The sequence below is a fragment of the Bos taurus genome, chromosome 10 (assembly GCF_002263795.3).
Source record: "Bos taurus isolate L1 Dominette 01449 registration number 42190680 breed Hereford chromosome 10, ARS-UCD2.0, whole genome shotgun sequence".
In the NCBI taxonomy this organism is placed as follows: Eukaryota; Metazoa; Chordata; class Mammalia; order Artiodactyla; family Bovidae; genus Bos; species Bos taurus.
The window spans coordinates 10,375,050-10,396,543 of record NC_037337.1 but is presented as its reverse complement, the minus strand read 5'-3'; the positions used below and the strand labels follow the sequence as shown (position 1 = coordinate 10,396,543).

General features: G+C 40.0%; 1 protein-coding gene and 1 long non-coding RNA gene across 2 annotated transcripts in view; one reads left to right on the top strand and one right to left on the bottom strand.

Moving 5' to 3' along the window:
* Nucleotides 1-93: 93 nt before the first annotated feature.
* Nucleotides 94-9,524, top strand: LOC132346326 (uncharacterized). The gene is made up of 3 exons (XR_009496117.1): nt 94-1,200; nt 2,149-2,223; nt 2,440-9,524. It is a non-coding gene; the product is annotated as an uncharacterized lncRNA (long non-coding RNA).
* Nucleotides 9,359-21,494, bottom strand: part of JMY (junction mediating and regulatory protein, p53 cofactor) — an 81,438-nt gene continuing 69,302 nt past the window's right edge. The window contains 2 exon segments of the mRNA XM_002690458.6: nt 9,359-14,641; nt 20,730-21,040. Coding sequence (XP_002690504.2) covers nt 20,733-21,040 — 308 coding nt within the window. The 3' untranslated portion in view covers nt 9,359-14,641; nt 20,730-20,732.

Here is a 21,494-nt window from a genome sequence, read left to right as displayed (position 1 = left end):
TCTGCATGGTATCGTTTTCTGGGTCCCTTTGTCTCGTCCTGAGGGCCATGTGTACCCTGGCTGCAGCGAACAAATTTTGTGTGTGGGCTTGGAGCTCGGGGTGGTGGGGGGGTTAGGGAGGTGGCAGGGGGGCAGGGGGTGGTGGGCAAAACACTGTGCCCAGCCAGCCCCTCCTCTGAGCACTGTGACATATCGCAGACACCCGTGCATCCACAGGGCATGTTGTCAGCACGCTGAAGGGTTAAATTACTTGTTGAGCGAGTGGACGGCACAAGGACTGACCTTAAATGTGGACTAATCAAACCCGTGTAATAGTGACGCAAGACATCATTGAAAAACTATGGGAGAAGAGTTGGAACTTTCTCTAGAAAAGTTCATTAATGACCATTGACAGGAAAGCCCGGCAGGCTGCATGCAGTCCAGGGAGTCGCAAGGAGTCAGACACGACTGAGCAACTGAACATCATCAATGACGAGAATAGATCATATACAATAGATTATAGATCATATATAATCTATATACAGTCATGGAGAACTGAGATGGATACTTGAGAAAAAAAAAAACAAAAAAGCTTGTTCTCCCCTCGAATTGAAATCACTCCCATCATTGAAGTCAAAGGTGAAGTAGAGAATTAATTTTCTTCTCCATTTTCCATTGATTTATTAATTGTAAAGGTAGGCTTGTGCTTACCTGAACAGGCAAGAATACAATTGGTATTTCAAGTCACTTTTACTCTTTTCATGCCCTAGTCTCTCTCACCTTAAAATATACCCTCTCTCCCCCAGTGTTTAGGACTTGACAGTTCCACTGCCATGGCCCGGGGTTCAAAATCTGTTGGGGGAACTACCCACAAGCCACTTGGCGCAGCCAAAAAATAAAAATAAACATCTACCCTTAATCCTTAGAACTGTCAGTTGATTTATCCCCTTCTCATTGAAAAACCTGTGAAAGAATTGTGGGCTCATGAATTATCTCCATTGCCTAGTTTTGTGTTTGTCCTTCAGATTTCTCCACTGTGGCTTCTATTCCCACGGCTCTGCAAAAAGTGCTCCCTCCACGATAGCCGGTAATCTCCACAGCGTCCACCCCGCGGAGTATTTCTGGGTCCTTGTCTTCCTGGAATGTTCCTTGGAGGACCATCTGAGAATCATTCTATTGCACATGAAAGAAAAACCCACTCAAATTGTGGCAGACAAAACTGTAAGTTTCTTGTATGGTTTCTTTAGTAATTTTCTCCCCTGCACTTCTCTCTTCTAGCATTAATCAGATATTGTTGTTCAGGTGCTAAGTCGTGTCTGACTCTTTGCAACCCCATGGAATTAATCCTCTAACTTTTCTATCTCCCTCTCTATTTATTCAGCTCTGAGAGTTCCTTGCCTCTCTTTTAAACCTGGTATTGCTTTTGTAACGTCTCCTATCATAGTTTTTCTGTCATTTCTTGTTCTCAGATGATTCCTTTCTATTGCAACACATTCTTGTTTCATGGATGCGGTATTTTGCCTTATTTTTTTCTGGCAAAATTAATTAAAATTTTTCCTCCTACTTCCTGAATTCTGTTTTCTGAGTAACGTTGTTTGTTGTGGTCTCTGTCCATTGTGTGGAGACATTCTGAAAATGTCCGTGACTCAAAGCCGTCTGTTCACATTCTATAGGCAGATCCTGGCAGCTCTAAAGGGATAAAGAGGCTGCAGCTGGTGGATTGGTGGCTTTGGGGCTAGGTTGACTGGGTGGGAGGCCAGCTTTGGTCATTTGATAAATCTCCATCTTTCCTCACACCCAAATATCACCACGTGCTGGTCTTTTCCCTGGGGTGATTCTGTTTCTCCAGAAAGGGATCTTCCAGACTCCTCTGGGGAGGGTGGGTGTAGATGCCTAGCTGAGGGCTGTCTCAGGACCAGGTTGAAGAAGGCACCCAGGGGCTTTGTAGTTCTGAATGTAGGTTGTAACTGCCTCCTTCAGTGCTCAGCATTACCTCTGCCCTCCTCTTGGACCTGCTATTTGAGACCACATCTTCTCTGGCTCAGTTTATCCAGGGGATGAGCCTCTAGACTCTTGCTGTGGGGGAGGAGGGCCTCGGAGGTAGGAGGGCTATTTGAGACTCCCACCATGCTCCCCCTTGTCACCTTACACTTCATCCATACCTTTCAGATTGCACAGTGCCTCCCAGTGATGCTGGCCCGTCGGGTGCTGCCAGGCCCCCAGCGTCTCCCCGCACACGTCCAGGTCAGCTTCCTCCACCCCGCTGGTCATTTACCTTCCGTACATCTGTCAAACCCTTACTGACTTTCCTTGTCCATAACTTTCTCCTCTTTTGTTTACTCCTTTGGAACTGCCATGTTAGGGCTTTAGGAGTATCAATAAACACATTTCAAGCCACCATATTTAACTAGAAGTATGTTGGCCTTCTTTATAATTTTGGATTATATTTTGATTCTTTAGGTCTGCCTTTCCACAGAAAGTTGGGAAATAGAAATTCTGACTTTTTCAGCTGCATTACAAAGCATAAACATGAAGGTAAGGATTTTGTTAATTTAAAATGTTGCCTGTTATATAACATTTTGTGTCATGTAAGTGAAATTATGTTCTCTGGAAGAAGGAAATGTATGTGGTTATGGCTGCTGTCTCAGATTATCCAGGAGCATCTGTTCTGCTCTCAGATGTCCTTGCTTCTAAACTACTCCAATCTTTGTAGTTCTTTGTGAAGTGTTTTTGTATCAGATATTCCAAATAATAATAGCCAACATGCATATATGTCAAGCATTCTTCTCTGCACTCATTTGACCCGTACAACAAGCACATGAAGTTCACATCGTTATTGTCTGTTTTGGAGATGAACAAATGGAAGCATAGAATGTAATCTGTCCAGATTCACACATCTAGCAAGTATCTCAGGAATCCTTGCTCTTAACCACGATGCTATGCTCTGTTGCAAAATCTTTTTCTTCTTTTTGATGAAGTTTCAAAAGATTTTCCCCACCTACTTCCCCAGAGGAACCTTACAATACGAAAATACCTAGAGAGATTAAAGGAAAAGCCAATTAAAAGAAGCTGTGTAGATAAGAAGTCTGAGATAAACTGGTTTTTCCACTGGAATACTACATTTGGCTCTGATTTCCTGTCAACTAATGGAAAAAAGTGAAATGTTGGATTATATAGTTCTCATTGTTTTGTAGAGCAAGCATGCAAATTATTTTGCAGAGAGAAGTTTTTGGCAACTGAATTCTAAAAGCAATTTCTAGAATTCTAAGAAAAGAACTCTACACTAGGGTTTTTTAAAACCTTTATTGGAAATATAATACATAATCAGAAAAATACAAAACATAAATGCACAGCTACTGAATTATTATAAAGTGAACCCCCCCCTCACCACTGCTCTGGCCGAAAAGAAAAGCTCAGCCCCTCAGCAGTACTTGTGCTCCTTTCTAGCCACGGAGCTCTCCTCTCCCCCACACACACGGCTCTCATGACCTTTGTGCCAGTCGCCTTTGCTTTTTGGGTTATTGTTTTACCACCTGAATAACATCCTAGACACTATGGTGTTGCTTATTTCTAAAAAACTTTTGATTGGAATCATATACTAGATAGTGTTGCTTTTAGCTCAACTTTTTGTCAGTGAGATTCGTCCAAACTGTTCTGTGAAGCTACCTTCATTTTTCCTCTACAGTACTCCATCGTATGACCATACTACATTTTAGGGGTGTATCCGTCTGTCCATTCATCAGCTGATGAACATTTGGGTTCTTGGCTATTAGGAACAATGCATCCTATAAACATCCTTGCATATGTCCCCTCCCCTGATCCAAGGATACACGCATTTCAACTGGGTCAAAGAGGGACCATCTCTTCCTTACATCCCTTCACATCAAGTTCCCTATATATGTGTCTATGTCTAAATTTCCCCACTTCATAAAGATACCTGTCACAGTGGAATAAGGCCCACCTTAAAGACCTTATTTTTAAGGTCTCCAAAAATGGACACATACTGTAAATCAGGACATAAGAATTTTGAGGGACATAAAGAAGTTGGCCTTACTAAGACAAGGAACATCCTAGGCAGAGGAGAGTTTGGGCATAGGCCCCAAGGTGATGAACAGTGATACACAGTGCTGGAGCTGAGTAAGTCACGAGGCTGATAGGAAGGACCGAATCACATTCGGCCTTGTGTCCATAGGAAGGAGAGTTGAGGTTTTATTCTAAGTCCAATGGAAGGAACAGAGGGTTTGATACAGTGGAGACACATGTCCTCAGCACTTCTGGGTAGAGAACAAGTTGGAAGGAGTAGCCTGGTTGAGAGAGGTGTATGGTCTCGACCAGGAGGGTAAGGGACAGAGAACGCAGTGGGTGAATGCCAGAGTCAGGGTGGCTGGGACTCCAACGTTGGATAAGGAGGCTGAAGGTGAGAAAGGCAGCAAGAGTACCTACAGGTTCTGGATCGCAGAACTGGATGAAGTGTAAAAACAAAAAAAAGGTAAAGCTGGGAAGACTTGTGTACAGCTGATCCTGTTCGTGCCCCCAGTTGTCTTGCTGTATCTGGTGCACAGTGTTCTCTGAACCCAAGGGAGGCAAGGCGCCAGCCAAGAGGCTGCAGGAAAACTCAAGGAGCCGTGGGAGCTGCAGAGGCGCTTCTTCCCTCCTGGTTGGCACAGCAGCCGCAGCAGCAGGCTCACTCTCTCCTCGCTTCTCGTGGCTGAGCCAGCAGGAATGCCACTGCTTTTTAGGTGAGCTCGTACAGGCCTACAGCACAAAGCAGCCATGATGAAGTGAGCCCTGTGACACACACGTGCAGTGCTGTGTGTGAGCTCAGCTGTTACATAATCATGACTTACAAAACGCGGGGCAAGACTGAGAGGCCGTGGGGCAAGAAAACCTGACCACGCCATCTTGGCTAATTTGCTCTTTCCCTACAAGTTGGGTCCAGGTTTTAACAGAGTGGGGGTCACAGGAACCATTTTGGACATGTTATATTTGAAATGTATGAAGCATCCAAGTCAAGAGATCACTGGGCAGTTGAATACACGCAGATCTAGTATTCTGAGAAGAGATGTGGTGGTGGTTGTGGTTTAGTCACTGGTCGTGTCCCGACTCTCACAACCCTCTGGACTGTAGCCCACCAGGCTCCTGTCCATGGGATTTCCCAAGCAAGAATACTGGAGTGGGTTGCCATTCCCTTCTACAGGGGATCTTCCCGACCCAAGGATCAAACACAAATCTCCTGCATTGCAGGTGGATTCTTTACAGCTGAGCAGCCAGGGAAGCCCGAGAAGAGGTATACGGGACAGATAAAATTGGGAATCATTGAGACAAATATCATTTAGAACCATAAGGAAAGGTGAGAATAAGAAGACAGAGAAAGTACTAAGACAATGAATAAAGTCTAGCAATACTGACTCATTGCTTCATCTCAACCATCTGTGAAAACCAAAACATAAAATCAGCCTGCTTATATATAGTGCAGTGAAGGCACTGCTGGAGTTGGGGAGGTAATGCTCTAGGCGTTACCTTCTGATGACTCACCTTACTGTGACACCAAAGCTTAGAATCTCTTTGAAATTCCTAATTGAAATGGAAAAACCTTTTAGCAAGTGCTGCGTCACAGTGAAATTACTGCTGCATCTTCTTATGGCTGTTGGAAGAGTTAATCTTCTGCTTCACAAACTTGGCACTGACCCACACACTTGTAGGGGCAGGCCATCCTATTTTTGAAAAGAAATGGGTCACAAAGTGGCCTATAAGTGAGACCAAAGAATTTTTAAATTGAGATTTGACCCCCTGGAACTCTTCAACATTCACTTAAAGAAGATTCCAGAGCTTTGGGTCTTTAAAGCATGAAAAAGATAATCTTGGCCTAAAACATTTATGGGCTGTTGTTGCCAACTGGACTGCTTCCAGTAGAACCATAGTGTGGCTTCTGCATAATGTAATTTTGAATATGATTGTATCGCGAAATGCCCATGTTGGCTACTTTCCCTCATCTTACTCCTCCCCCAAGTCAATAAGGTTAACTTATTATTCTAGCTTAAATATATACTTACACACTATAGAATATCTGCAAAAAAATTCAGAGGAAGGCTTCTTATTCTAAATCTTTCATAAGAAGTTTTAGGAATAACTGTATGATTGATTCCTGCTAGACTTCATTTTCTCTCCATTGGAAAATGGTTACAAACAATATTTCTTTGTAGTTTGCAAATTTATCATCTTCAATTACACAAAACATCCGTTGGTGGAAGAAGTTCAGTGCCCTTGGGGATAAATAACTTTTTAATTGTTCTTGATAATAAACTATTCTGACAGAAATTGGACAGTAGGTTTAATTGCTTAAGGCTTTTCCTCAAAAACCAGTATTATAGACTTGCAATGACTTGATAAAAGAACTCTGAAATATTATTTCAATATAAAAGGGCTCCAGATGACCATATAAATAGACTAAGACATTTACTCAGGATTGAAACCACTCAAACTGGCTGCAGTCACTGGGAATTTTCTAGCTGTAACAGCACGTTAAGACAGGTAAGTTGCTGAGGCTGAGTCTGAGTTGCTATAGACCAAAGCGTCTACAACTTGGAGACCTCATGGGAACTGAGACATACAGTGGTCTAGGAGTTTTATATATAACCATGTGTGTGTCCCCAGGATGCTCCTCGTGGGAACTACATTCCAGGTAATGAAGTTCCTAAATCCACACAGCGTATTAGCCCTGTGTTGTGCTCAAAGCACTTCAAAGGAATCTGCTCTATAACTCATTTATGTCTTAAAGTAAGTTGCCTCTCAAGAGGTTTGAACTTAATGGTTTTTTTCTGGACTGACTTTATTTGAAGTCACATCTTAATGTCTTTGATACTGTTTTTTTTTTTTTTTTGATACTCTGTTTTTATCCTTGAAATTTTTTAGTGATCAAGAGTTTCTCTAGCGCATCTTGACACAGGGAGACTCAGACCTGGTTTTAACCTAAAATGAAGTACTCTTCTCAGTCTGAACTGAATCCTGAGCACACTGGCACCTAACAGGGTTAGGGTGGAGAGGAAGTTGAAGATGCTGTAGGGAATAACTGAGGGAGTGGGGTTAAAGGAAAGCTCCCTGACACTTAGTAGCTGTCACCCAGACAATACCTAAATCCCTTTGTTATGCCTCAAATGACTTGTGAAGATTAGATTCTGTAGATTAGATTCCTTTTGCATCTTTGCTTTCCAAAAGAACATTTCAGACATGTGTGCAGGTGGAAAGGCATGAGCTGAGCATAAAAATGTAGATACTAGGGGTAGGCTTAGGAGACCTACAGAAAACCTTGCAGCATTGGTAAAGGATTTCCTTAACCAGCATGGAGGCAGTAGGCAAGTCCTGGCCATTGGAATGACAGGGTGGAGATGCTTCCTGGCCTGAGTACATGATGATGAAGTAGTTATCCATAGCAACAGCAAGAGCAGGTGGAAGAGGCAGGAATGAGGGAAAGGAGGAAGTGACCATGACTAGAGACAGACCCGTCTGAACTGTAGAAGAATGAGGGGGGTCAGCCGTCTGTCAGAGGTTAAGAAGTTGACAAATAGCGGAGTTTGGAGAATGAGAGTGTAAAACTGGTGAACTCTTGTGAACAACCAAGATTATTAGTTAAGATCACGAGATGTCAGCAGTGAGGAAGAACTAAGTTCCTGGTGAGCAGCCAAGTTGTGGGTGTCTGTGGAAAGAGTATCCACTTGGCAGAAGGACAGAGTGTTTGGGAAACATGATTAAATCTTCAGTAACTGTCAGAATGTGATGGAATGTCGGTGGTTTTGCATCAAAGAATTTTAAACCTCTTCCACACAGCTTCCTGCAGCAAAGAATTAATGAAGTTTCAACCAGTTTATAGAACTCAGCAAGGTCAGGATGAATGACAGCATTACAAAGGACTAAGGAATTCTATAGGGCCTAGATTTCCAGGAGAGGTTTCCAGCTGTCCAGGTAGGTCACCCAGTAAGCCCATTCCAAACCAGCCACAGCATGATTTTCACAAGGATGGACTGCCATATACTGTGTTGAGACTTGAATTAAGTCCATTCATTTGAGGCTGAATGTGATATTCTATCATTTTGGCTAAAGCACTTCTATTAACTGCATTCTCTAAACTCTCATAGAAAAACCATCTAGTAATCAAAGCCCTCTATTTCGTACACATTTATGGAGGGAATACAAAGGAGTGAGGTCCTTCCTTGGGAGAAATGGCTCCCTTAACCCTAGAGACCGGAAAAAGTGCCATTTCCTACTTGGCCCATCATTTTATAAATGAGGGCTTGGGGAAGGGAGAAGGGAAGGAAAAAAGGATGTAATACAAGAATGTGGATCTTCTCAAGCAGAGACAAGCCCTGATTAAAAATAAACAAAAACAGCCATCTACAAAAAGTCAATTATCCAAGGAGATGAAACTGACTTGGGCTATGTGGGGTAGAGAGAGGGACTGGAGCCCTTACTCAGGCCCTGGGTGGAATCTGAGACCCAAGTCCATTAATGAAGGACCATTTAGACTCGTGCCTCTTGTGTCATGGCTGCAGCAAGGCAGCATCAGCTCAGGGAACCTACTAGGCTCTAGTTCAGAGTCCTGTTACTAAATGTGAAGACAACAATCTTCCCCAACTTCAGTTCAGTCGTGTCCAACTCTGTGCGACCCCATGAATTGCAGCACACCAGGCATCCTTGTCCATCATCAACTCCCAGAGTTCACTCAAACTCACGTCCATCAAGTCAGTGATGCCATCCAGCCATCTCATCCTCTGTCATCCCCTTCTCCTCCTGCCCCTAATCCCTCCCAGCATCAGAGTCTTTTCCATTGAGTCAACTCTTCACATGAGGTGGCCAAAGTATTGGAGTTTCAGCTTTAGCATCATTCCTTCCAAAGAACACCCAGGGCTGATCTCCTTCAGAATGGACTGGTTGGATCTCCTTGCAGTCCAAGGGACTCTCAAGAGTCTTCTCCAACACCACAGTTCAAGAGCATCAATTCTTCGGCACTCAGCTTTCTTCACAGTCCAACTCTCACATCCATACATGACCACTGGAAAAACCATAGCCTTGACTAGACGGACCTTTGTTGGCAAAGTAATGTCTCTGCTTTTCAATATGCTATCTAGGTTGGTCATTAACTTTCCTTCCAAGGAGTAAGCGTCTTTTAATTTCATCCCCAACTTAGATGATCACAAACTGACTGCTAAAAACATTCCTAAACTGTATTTTCTTACAAATAGTGGTCAGGAAGAGGCAGAGATACAGAGGTGGAGAGTCTGAACCCTGCTCATCATGTAAAAACAAATGTATAGCTTGCTCCTTCTTACTAGAAAGGAAGTGACATTATATACCACCACTGTAATTTTAAACAAACAAAATGAGCTTAACTCAATAAATATCTTTTATTAAAGAAAAAAAGAATATTGTTAAGCACCAAAACTGTATGTTGTTACATTGCATGTACAAGAAGAGAAAGGTGATTGCAATACTTGGTGTACAAGTACTTAACTCTGAAGTCATGAGTGTAAAAAACATGAAATACAAAGCAACACAGTCATTACAATGCAGAAAGTTGCACTAAAGAGCAAAAGGCAACAGTCAGAGCATTATCAAAGACCTCGTAGTATTGCTGTAAATGCTTAGTTTTTTCCTCTGTGCTTTTAATACTTTAGAATGTTAACTGAGCATACTTAAGTCCTGTCAATCTGCAGCAGCTGCCATTTACAATACGTTTTGCACAGTGTCCACCTTAGTGTAACGGTGTTAAAGCCGTCCTGAAAGCCAAGCACAAGGTGCTAGTGTTCTGCCTCTGCCGTTGTAATGTTGCACAAAGCTAGTAAGTGGTGAACTGGTTTGCCACTAAAATTTTCATTTAACCGGAATGGCTAAAAGACATGTCAGTTTCATGAGCCCAAATGGGCTTTTTATTCATGCAAAAGGATTGGTAGCCTTCAGTTCTTCATAAATTATATATTATGGTTTCACACTTGGCAAGACATACAGTACAGTAAGAAATTCAATGGCGCAGTGGGGATCCTGTCCAAGTTGAGGAAGTAGCAAGTCACCTGCATGGGTTGTACTGTCTACCCTTCTTTGGTCACAAATGAAGGGATAACGTCATCTTGTGATTATGGACAATTCTTAAAACCAATATTATTAGTATTGGGAAAAGCTAGAATAACTTGTTGATAGTTAACCATAGAACATGCAAGTTTAAAAAACAAAACTTCCCTTCTTAAAACTGAACTCTTTAACCAACACCCATACCTTTTCTATACATCTCAAATCACTTTCCAGAGACTTTCCTGAACTCACCAATTGGAGCCTCTCTTAGTCACACCTGACCAGAAAACCCCAAACTTCCTCCTTACTCTCACAACAAGCTGCTTCAAGAGTCAGTATAGCGTTGGTAACATGTTTAGTGCGTCAGCCCCAGAAGCGCTTTATGCACACGCACCTCACAGTGGTGCGCTTCGTGTGTTTGGACACTTACGGATTTGGAATTCAGTCAATTAAATCCCTCCACTATCAAGCTGTACATTTACTGTGGGTAAAACAGAAATGTTTAGAATGAACATATCTCTGAAATAATTCAATGAACAAACATTAAACACACACACACACACACACTCTCACAATCCAGACTCCCTCTCTCGCCTTTTAAAAAATCCTTTGTTTACATAGATGATAGTTTAGGCGGCAATATAAACTCATTTTGTAGGAAAAACTTTTAAATTAGACTATATTTATAGGATAAAAAATACCATTGCTTCACTTTACAAAGCAATTAAGCAGAGACTCTTTTTATGTGCTTTAAATAAAGAGCACTTTGCAGCAAAGTTCAGAAATCACTACTGAATTGTTCAGTAGCACTAAATGAATGCAACATGCTCCCCAGTAAGGTGCTTCTGCTTTCTTACCGTCTTCCTTCTAAAACCAATCTTGTGATCAACTCTCTAACACTAAGCATTGTTCTATGCTAACCAATAAATGAGAAATAAATTCTGTTTAAAATGCACATTTAACTTAACTTTATATTATTTAAATTCAGTGCAAGAATTAGGTAAAACTTGTTGGGTTTCTGCTTTCACTATCAAGTGGATGTGTGATAACTGCATCTGCCACAGTTTTTAAACATTTTATAGCTGTTCAAAAAGACTTTTTACAAATAATTTGGTATTATGTATATAAATTTCAACTCCCTGATAAGGCCTGTAACCCATGAGCACTTTACAGGTTGATGTCATAGAGGTTTAAAAAAAAATTATAAAGGTTTAAAAAGAAAACCTTGTATTTAGTGAAAGAAAAGGCTTTTCTTATATACACAATGAATGCAATTTAAAAACAGTCTTAGGGAATGTATAAATTTGAATGTATTAACTGTATACTGGTCCCATTTCAAACAGAGAAAGTGCTGCCCATTCATTTTTGTTCCACTGACAGAAGAGTTTTAATTCTTAGTGTCTGCTATGGCCAAAGTATGCTTTTCAAATCTAACACATTTTATGACAGAGAGAGGTCATGCCTTGAGTTAACAAATACTGCTACATATTTCAGCTTTGTAGAAACAAGGCTTCTTTTCCCTCCCTCATTATACAGAGTAATAAATTTTCTGTGTGTCCATATAGTAAGAGAAGCCCCCGTATTTTTCACTGTGGAAATACTCCTCCATACTTACTCCTGATCAACAGTTACAGCTGTGCGTTTATAGAAATGTCTCAGTTCTGCAGTGAAGAACTAAAGAATGATTGTTTCTATGCTGCTCACAGACTCAGTAAGCCTGTAAAATATACATTAAGTGAGCAATTCTCATCTTTTAAAATTCTTTAGCCAAATATTTCTTCCACATACTGCTGCTACACTACAGTACCCTTAGGGTTTTAAATCATTAGGAATACCTTTTCTATACAGGCCTCGTTGATTATATGTACATAATTTTAGTTGTATTAGTAAAAGAAATATTTAAAATTGACAGTCAAGTGAGCAGTAACATTAACCTCCAAACAACTAAGTCACCACCTACTTGTTTCCCTATTTTAAGTATACTGAGTTGAGACTAGATTGGTAAGTTAACTTATACATTGATTCAGTATAAGCAAGCAGCTGTCTGGGGATTTTTGATATGGAAATGATATATTAACAGCAATATAACTGTCAAATAAACCACATTAGTAGTATGGGCAAATTTGGAACTGGAAACATGATCATATATAAGCACCGTCCTACCTAAATATATACAAATTTAATACTAAGGGCAGAGATGTTCATTTTTTTAGGGGCAAAGATAAAAAGGAAACCATACTTGCATTGATATAAATTTTGGGGGGCTCTGAAACTGACTTTTAATTAACATGAGGATTCAACTGGACAAACGGACTGCAGTTATCTGAAACTCTATTATTGGTGAGAACTCCGAAGGTTGATGACCTCCAGTAACATGGAATTTTGTGGAAGGAGGAACCTGAATCTGGAGGAGGGGAAGTAGATGTGTTGGAGAAAGTTGTTACCAGAGAATGGCCATTGGGGGCTGCTAGTGAGATTCTGCTTTAACCTCCTATCTTCAGGTATGAGGACAACCTTCGCAGAGTGCCAGGGTGGCTTGTGCTTACAGCCATGGATTCATTCCTCAAGGATTCACATGGATCTGAACACCCTGCATCATCTGCTAGAGATTTATTACAACATGGCTCAGGAAAACAGGTTACAGGACCCTTTTAAAAGGGAGTACTGCCTCTTGATGGAACCCCAGCTGTAACACTAAGTGGGTAGCAATTCCCTCTAGACATATTAAAGTTCCAGAGCTTCTGCTGTTAATATGACACCAGATCCTTCTGTATTTTTCTAAATGTCAATAAATGAAACAACCCCCCCCCAAACATGATATGAACAAGCATTCAAAGGCATAAAATTGATACATGATTTAAGATTTGCAAATGTGCTAAAATATTTTTTTTTCAAATATATCCATCCAATCAATCATTAGGTTAAAAGGCATGTTTCAATGCATTGCTGAAGGTTTGTTACAAAAATCTATAACCCACCTCCACTGTAATCAGGAGACTGAGTTAACTATATTAAGTCTGTATTTCTAATATTCTCAGACAAGGTGTGAGAATGATGCTAGAATAAAGCCAATATATTGTGACAATGCTCATAGTCTCATCAATAAATATATTTTCAACATTTAAACAGATTTTTTTTTAATATAACCTGTTGACAGAAAATTATCTCCATAATTATTTTAAAAGAAATAGCATTTTCAAGTGACAAAGGTGTGAGTGTAATTTTTCTTCAGGATCACCAACACAGATACGTTGGAGGACTTTTACTCCAGGACTGCTTTCTGGGTCTAGGCTAGAGAACTGCCTCAAAGTTCATTTTGGTACATTAGCCATTCACGTACCAGTGAAGACCTGTCTTATACAGAATCACACTTACAGAGTACTGTAAACTGGGATCCAACATATCTACCTTCATTCAAGCCCACAGCAGTCCTGCTGAGAATTCATGTCGGCTCCATGCATTCTTCAGGACTCCATTACAGCAAAATCGGCACCTAGAGCTACATACATATGTTTAAAATTTTATTGACAATAACGAAGGCTGTCTCCGGAAATTCAACTCAAAGCATGTGAAGAGTGAAATGCCAGTCAAAGAGGCTTTTCTGCCTGTCTACTTTCTGCACATTTGTAGAGCATGTTTTTCTCCCACTGTGGAACATAAAAATAAAAACTTTAATGGTCTGTGTTAGCAGGACTTAAGATCTGCATCCCTACTATTGAATCCTAATTTTTGATTCTCAATAGGAAAGTCATGTTGAGTTACAGTAATCAAGCAATAGTTCAAACGAAAAGGCTAAAAATAATTTGAAATATTATCAAATTACAAAGTATTGCTTCTCATAAACAAAGCTGCACATAAAATTCAAACTATTATAAATTCACAATTATGAAGAGCTATTTAAAAGCATGGAAATTTTTACTTTGAAACTTTACAAACTGTTACATGTGTGGGCTTCTAAAAATATGCCATGTTAAATGTATCACGTTGTGGTAAACACAGTTATAGGTGTATCTCCATGGTCGTGTATCTTTTCAGATGTTGCTAAGCATCTTTATGAAAATCCCTTGGAGATGAATAATGTGGGAACTGTCAGTGCATTTCCATCTGATTCTTCCAATTCCTACCCTATAGCTATCACAATTAACTTCTTTTTCAGAGGGTCACACTATTTAAGCTGATACAGAACAAGCTCTGTATCTTGGGCAGGTGACTATTCAGTGCACTGAACGATAGATTTTAAAGCAGTCTCAACACAGCTCACAGTAGATCCGTCAACCCAGTGTTTCTTCCAACTCACAGCGACCCCGAGCTTTACTGGCCACTACAGGGATGTAAACGGGTGGACAGGTGGGGAAGGTGCTTAAAAACAGGAATCTTCAGAAGGCCGTTTCTTCGTTGCAGTCAGGAACATTGCACATCTAAAACTCATGTTAACCACCATCTACTGGAATGACTGGAAAAGTGGTAACTTGCCCGTTGTGCTTCCTTTTTCACACCACTGAGCCAATGCATTTTGGATCTAATAGAATCCAATCGTGGAACCAAATGTTTACAATTTTTCAAGAGCCAATGTTCAACTGTAGGTGTTTTTTCGTTGAGTTACCTGTGTACAGAGTAATACAGTATATTAAAAAACAATGGCCTACGAAAGACATTGTGTATTATGTTCCCTTGTATCTTTGCAAAACCCAGCATGAACAATGATGGGTTTTTTCTTTTAAATGGCCTTTTTATACCATTTGGCCATTATAAATGACCATTTATACCAGATGATGCATAGAAAACATCAAATAAAAATGAGAAACAAAATAACAGATCTTAATCACTGTTAGAAGGTTGCACATCAAGATTACTATAGTTAACACTGCTGTAATATATAGGCAAGTTGTTAAAAGGGTTCTTATCACAAGGAGAATACTTTTCTTTTTCTTTTAAGATGGAGGTTAGCTAAACTAACTGTGGTAATCATTTCACAATATACGTACATCAAACCATTATGCTGTGTACCTTTAACTTACACAGTGATGTATGCCAGTTACTCTCAATAAAGCTGGGGAACGAGTATTTTTTAAAGACTGTATGTTAGGTTCACTTTCACTTTTCTTCCTTTTACTCTTAACATTTTATGTCAAACTTATACACAAAAAAGAAAAACAAAATTTAACATCTTTACCTCATAAACTGACAGTATAATAAGAACTATCAAAAGCCATCTTTAAGTACATCAGAGAGAGTTTTCATTATGAGATTTAGAAGACAGCGTTAGTATTGGTCTTTAAATGGATGCTTTTAGCAGGACTTTTTGGAGAAGGCAATGGCACCCACTACAGTACTCTTGCCTGGCAAATCCCATGGATGGAGGAGCCTGGTAGGCTGCAGTCCATGGGGTCGCTAGGAGTTGGACACGACTGAGCGACTTCACTTTCACTTTTCACTTTCATGCATTGGAGAAGGAAACGGCAACCCACTCCAGTGTTCTTGCCTGGAGAATCCCAGGGACAGGGGAGCCTGGTGGGCTGCTGTCTCTGGGGTCACACAGAGTCAGACACGACTGAAGCGACTTAGCAGCAGCAGCAGCACTTTTAAAAATTCGAAATAGTTGTGTTTGAAACTCATGCACTGATCCACGACACATGAGAAATATATATATGACCTGTTTGTCAAATAAAAGCTGACACTTTGCTTTTGAGCACTTGAAATGTGTCTAGTATGACTGAGAAACTGATTTTAATTTGGTTTAAATGAAAATCTTGTATAAAATATTTTTCCATTAAGCAAAATGTGGTTGTTTTGGTATGGCAATTTAATTTAACCAATGAATACTTGGCAACCAAACTGAGATGGTGCTATTATTAAAGATGCCATACCAAAAAAAAAAAAGAAAAATCTAAACTACACTGTGGAATTTTATACTGAATATATCATGTAAAATACTACTAAAATCAATTTTGCCCATCATCTTTAACTTTTTAAATCTGACTCACATATTTCTATTGGACAACATTGCTATAGTTATTTCCTAAGTTTAAGAAGGGCCCTACAGGAAACAAAACAAATAATAAAAAATCTATTCACATACATATATTTCCTTATGTTTAGAAATTCCTTTCAAGGATACTATTACCTATGGCTAGAAAGATCTAAGATGAGCTTTTAGAGGAGGCTGAAGCTAAGCATGTCCAGGACCTTAAGTTTTTACTTAATGAAGTTTTAAGAAATTAGTTCTTCAAAAACAAGTACATAATTATATTATTGTAAATCTACAGGAAAGAAACCAATTAATAGGAAATACAAATTACAACCTTTTAGCCATATGTAGAAAAGTACCTAAAAATTCAGAGCCTTTAAAAATGACTAAGACCACCCACAGGCAGTAACACATAGCCCTTTATCAATGGCTGCTCAACTGGAAGGGATTACAACTAGTCTATAGTTTGCTTCTGGCGCAGGATACATTTAGTCTTTAGCTGTTCCAGCTCATGCATTTTCTGGCAGTATTTCAGTGTTCCTCTCAACATTATACTATGTATCAGTCATGAACAATCAACCAAAACAGGAAGATTCTAGGCAACTTTCAAAGGATTATTTACTATTGACAGAAACTTAAGGACCTAGCAGAAGCAGAAGAGATTAAGAAGTGCAAGAATACACAGAAGAACTATTCAACAAAATGGCTTCATGACCTGGATACCACGATGGCGTGGTCACTCACCTAGAGCCAGACATCCTGGAGGTGAAGTCAAGTGGGCCTTAGGAAGCATTACTACGCACAAAGCTAGTGGAGATGGAATTCCAGCTGAGCTATTTAACATCCTAAAAGATGAAGTGCTGCATTCTCAATATGTCAGCAAATTTAGAAAGCTCAGCAGTGGCCACAGGGCTGCAAAAGGTCAGTTTTCATTCCAATCCCAAAAGAAGAGCAGTGCCAAAGAATGTTCAAACTATTGTACAACTGTGCTCATTTCACATGCTAGCAAGGTAATGCTCAAAATCCTTCAAGCCAGGCTGCAAGAGTACATGAACCAAGAACTTTCAGATGTACAAGTTGGATTTACAAAGGCAGAGAAACCAGAGCTCAAATTGCCAACAAGCTAGACAGCCTATTAAAAAAAAGAGACATCACTCTGACGACAAAGGTCTGTAGCCAAAGCTATGTTTTTCCAACAGTCACACAGATGTGAGAGTTGGCCCATAAAGAAGCCTGAGTACTGCAGAACTGATGCTTTCAAATTGTGGTGTTGGAGAAGACTCTTGAGAGTCCCTTGGACTGCAAGATCAAACCAGTCAATCCTAAAGGAAATCAGTCCTGAATATTCATTGGAAGGACTGATGCTGAAGCACCAATACTTTGGCCACCTGATGCAAAGAGCCGACTCATTGGGAAAGACCCTGATGCTGGGAAAGGACTGAAGGCAGAAGGACAAGGGGACGACAAGGATGAGGATGGTTATTAGGTTGGTGTAAAAGTAATTGCAATTTTGCACTGCTGAAGTTTACCATTTGGTATTGGAATACATTCTTAAATGTGGTTATGTTATATATCATTTTAATGTACATTTCTCGGTTTATGTTTTTTGCTAATGACATTACTTGTTGTTTTAAACTAGGGAAATGATGTTAGACAAAAAGCAAATTCAAGTGATTTTCTTATTCAAGTTCAAAATGGGTCATAAAGAAGTGGAGACAACTCGCAACATCAACACCTTTGGCTCAGGAACTGCTAACGAACATACAGTGCAGTGGCGCTTCAACAAGTTTTACAGAGAGGATCGAAGCTGATCCTCTTACAACTGCGTGAGAAGTTGCTGAAGAACTCAACATTAACCATTTTATAGTCATTTGGCATTTGAAGCAAATTGAAGAGGTGAAAGAACTCAAGAAGTGGGTGCCTCGTGAGCTGACCAAAAAAAAACCAAAAAACATTTTGAAGTATTATCTTCTCTTATTCTACACAATAACAACGAACCACTTCTCAGTTGGATTGAGAGTGTAAAGGAAAGTGGATTTTATATGACAACTGGTGACAACCAGCTCAGTGGTTAGACTGACAGGACGCTCCAAAGCACTTTGCGAAGTCATACTTGCACCAAAAAATGTATTTGGTGGTCTGCTGCCTGTCTGGTCCACTACAGCTTTCTGAATCCCACTGAAACCAGTACATCTGAGAAGTGTGCTCAGCAAATCGAAGAGATACACCGAAGACTGCAATACCTGCAGCCAGCAAGGGTCAACAGAAAGGGCCCGATTCTTCTGCACGACACCACCTGGCTGCACATCGCACAACTGACACTTCAGAAGTTAAACGGATTGGGCTACAAAGCCTTGCCTCATCCGCCATATTCACCTGACCTCTCGCGGACCTACTACCACTTCTTCAAGCATCTCAACAACTTTTTGCAGGGAAAAGGCTCCCATAACCAGCAGGAGGCAGAAAATGCTTTCCAAGAGTTCATCGAATCCCAAAGCAAGGATTTTTACACTTTAGGAATAAACAAACGTATTTCTCATTGCCAAAAATGTATTGATTGTAATGGTTCCTATTTTGATTAATAATGTGTCTAAGCCTAGTTATGATTTAAAATTTACAGTCTGAAACCACAATCATGTTTGCACCAGCCTAACAGATAGCATCACTATCTCAATGGATCTGAATCTGAGCAAACTCTGGGAGATAGTGGAGGACAGAGGAGCCTGGTGTGCTGCAGTCTACAGAGTCATAAAGAGTTGGACATGACTTAGCAGCTGAACAACAAATTCATTATGGACATATTCTTAACACCTGATATAAGGTAATTAGCAGCCCAAAGCTGTAAATAACATCCAAGCCACTTGAATATGTGAAATGCGTGCTTATGTGAAGTTCTAACTGTGGGATTATGTCATCAGTGCACCAACACGGTAGTTTCTGGACAGGTTTAGCAGCTTATTGAGAGAGGCTACATGCTAAAAGGGACAAGGGAATGGGTAGCAAGCATTGTGAAGTGGGACACAATTTGTAATCACCCAGTGTGGGGATGGTTCCCAATCAGGCACATATGAGTCTCTAGACACACTCACACAATGAGTGGACATGTTCACATTCCTTTACAAAGCACAGCATACAAGCACAAAGAGCTTAAAATCATTTGGGGATCCAAAAACAGTACATGACTAATAATTAAGGCCTCCACACCTAACAGGGAAAAAAGGATGCCACCAGTCCCAAGACTCATGGCCACAGCAGGACAGTGTTGCTGTCAAATGCTGGTTAGAACACACTCAGATTACACACGGCCACTTGTCAGAGTCTTCATGCTTTTGTCAAGCTGCTGAGTGGGGCAGGTGCTTGTAGGGAGGGCCAGAGTTGGGAGTGGAGAAGCAGAACATTTTTCTGACAGCACAAAAGGATAAAACTGCTTTTAGTAATATTCTGACATATTCAAAATAGTATCTTCCAACATCTAATCAATATATTTTTTAAAGAACTAATGACAGTTTCTGTTTTTTGGGGGTTTCTTTTTTTTTTTGGAGTAAATCTTTAAAATCCAGATGTATGACTACGTATGTACCAGTACTACTCTGACAGGATGTTTGGGAATGAAGGCCATGAATCTACATTTTTAATAAACTCTCTTGGTAATTCTTAGGATTTGGCACCGGGATTTGTAAAATAACTGTGCTACGGATAAGTTTCTCATTCCTCTACCTCACCTACTTCCCCCTTTTTAGTGAAGACTATAGAAACATTCCATCAAGATAACATAATGATTAATAGAATATACGTGCATATTTCATATCTGTACAGGCATTTCAGTTTTGGTCATACCAATTCAATATACTATTTGATTTATAGCATGTGTTATCTTTGTGTGTGTGTACTCAGTCACTCAGTCGTGTCCAACTCTGCGATCCTCTGTCCATGGATTTTTCCAGGCAAGAAATACTGGAGCGTGTTGCCATTTCCTACTCCAGGGGATCTTTCCGACCTGGGGATTGAACCCATGTCTCCTGCATTTCCTGCATGGCAGGTAGATTCTTTGCCACTGTGCCGCCTGGGAAACCCCTGTGTTATCTTTACCAATTCTATATATTTAGCATAATTTGTGCTAAATAACTATACAAATTAGCTTATTAAAATGTACTGGGGAAAACTCTATCACCTTGGGAGAATACCAACAGCCACAGGGGTAGCTCAATAAGATATTCATACAATTTTATATAGATAATGCAGTAATTATGATGTCATAAATGATAAACTTTAAAGGCTTGAAAGTTAAATAATTAGACAATGCAATTAGATTCCTTTGTGGGAAACCAACAAAATATCAAGATTCAATATGCATAACAGTTTGCAACTGAAACATCTAAGTCAGAAAAAGCTTTTCCTATTTTTTTTTTGAAGCTAGAGTAAAACTATCACTTTACTAGAGTAAGACTATCCTTTTTATACTTGCATTATAGCTTATACTGAAAAAATGTTTTAATGAACAGGATATAAAAAAACACAGCATTTACAAAGCAACATCTTTGTAAAGCATTTTTTCTTGTTATGTTTCCGGAAACTACAGAAGTAAAGCCTAAAGTTTACAAATTTATGATCCAGACCTATATAGTAAAAAATGACCCTCAGATGCAATGAAATTTGACAGAGCTCATCATCCAATATAAAAGCTGTATACTGAACACTACTGAAGAAAAGTAAGGCCATTTACTTGTTAGTTTTCCCAGTCTGTGCAAGGCAAAGCCTCCTCTTCGTCCTCTGATTCAGGGGATGCTTCTTTGATTCTTCTAAGAGCTTCATGGATGCTCCGTGTTAGAGGGTCTGTGTCAGGCAGAAGTGTGAAGGATTCTCTCAAGACTTCCTTCTGTACCTTCTTCAATTTTACGCCCTTTCTTATTTGTGCCAAGATGTTATTACTATCATCTTCATCAGGAAAAGGAGGCAGAGTTCGCTGTTCAACCTTTTTCAGATGGAAACTACCACGCTTCAAGGAAGCTAGTACCTCATCCATAGGTGAGCTCACTTTAGAAAATGGAAGAGAACAAACAGCTAGTTAGGACTGCGCTTAAGACTGGCAACTGTACAACTTTTAAGCCTTTAGGACTGTGACAGCCCAGGAAGCTGAAAGCACATCAACAGAAGGGACCACTGAGCATGGACAGAACTTTGTCAGAACACAGGGGACACTATCTAAGTTTGTTTAAAAAAAAGTTCCAAGACTCAAATTCCATGTCAAGCATTACTAGTACTTCTATTGTTTCCTGTGTGAGAGGAGAGAGCCGACGGGGAGCTGTGAGCAGGGTGATCTTTAGTAATATTATGGTTGAGACTCCTAAAGGGTTTCCATAATACAAAAATCCAATCTAAATTCAGACAGTGACTGGACTGTACATTTAATTAAAGAAACTTAAATTCTGGCTCATTATGGTGATTAATTTCTTTTTTTAAATAACTTTCACATATGATATTCTACTTG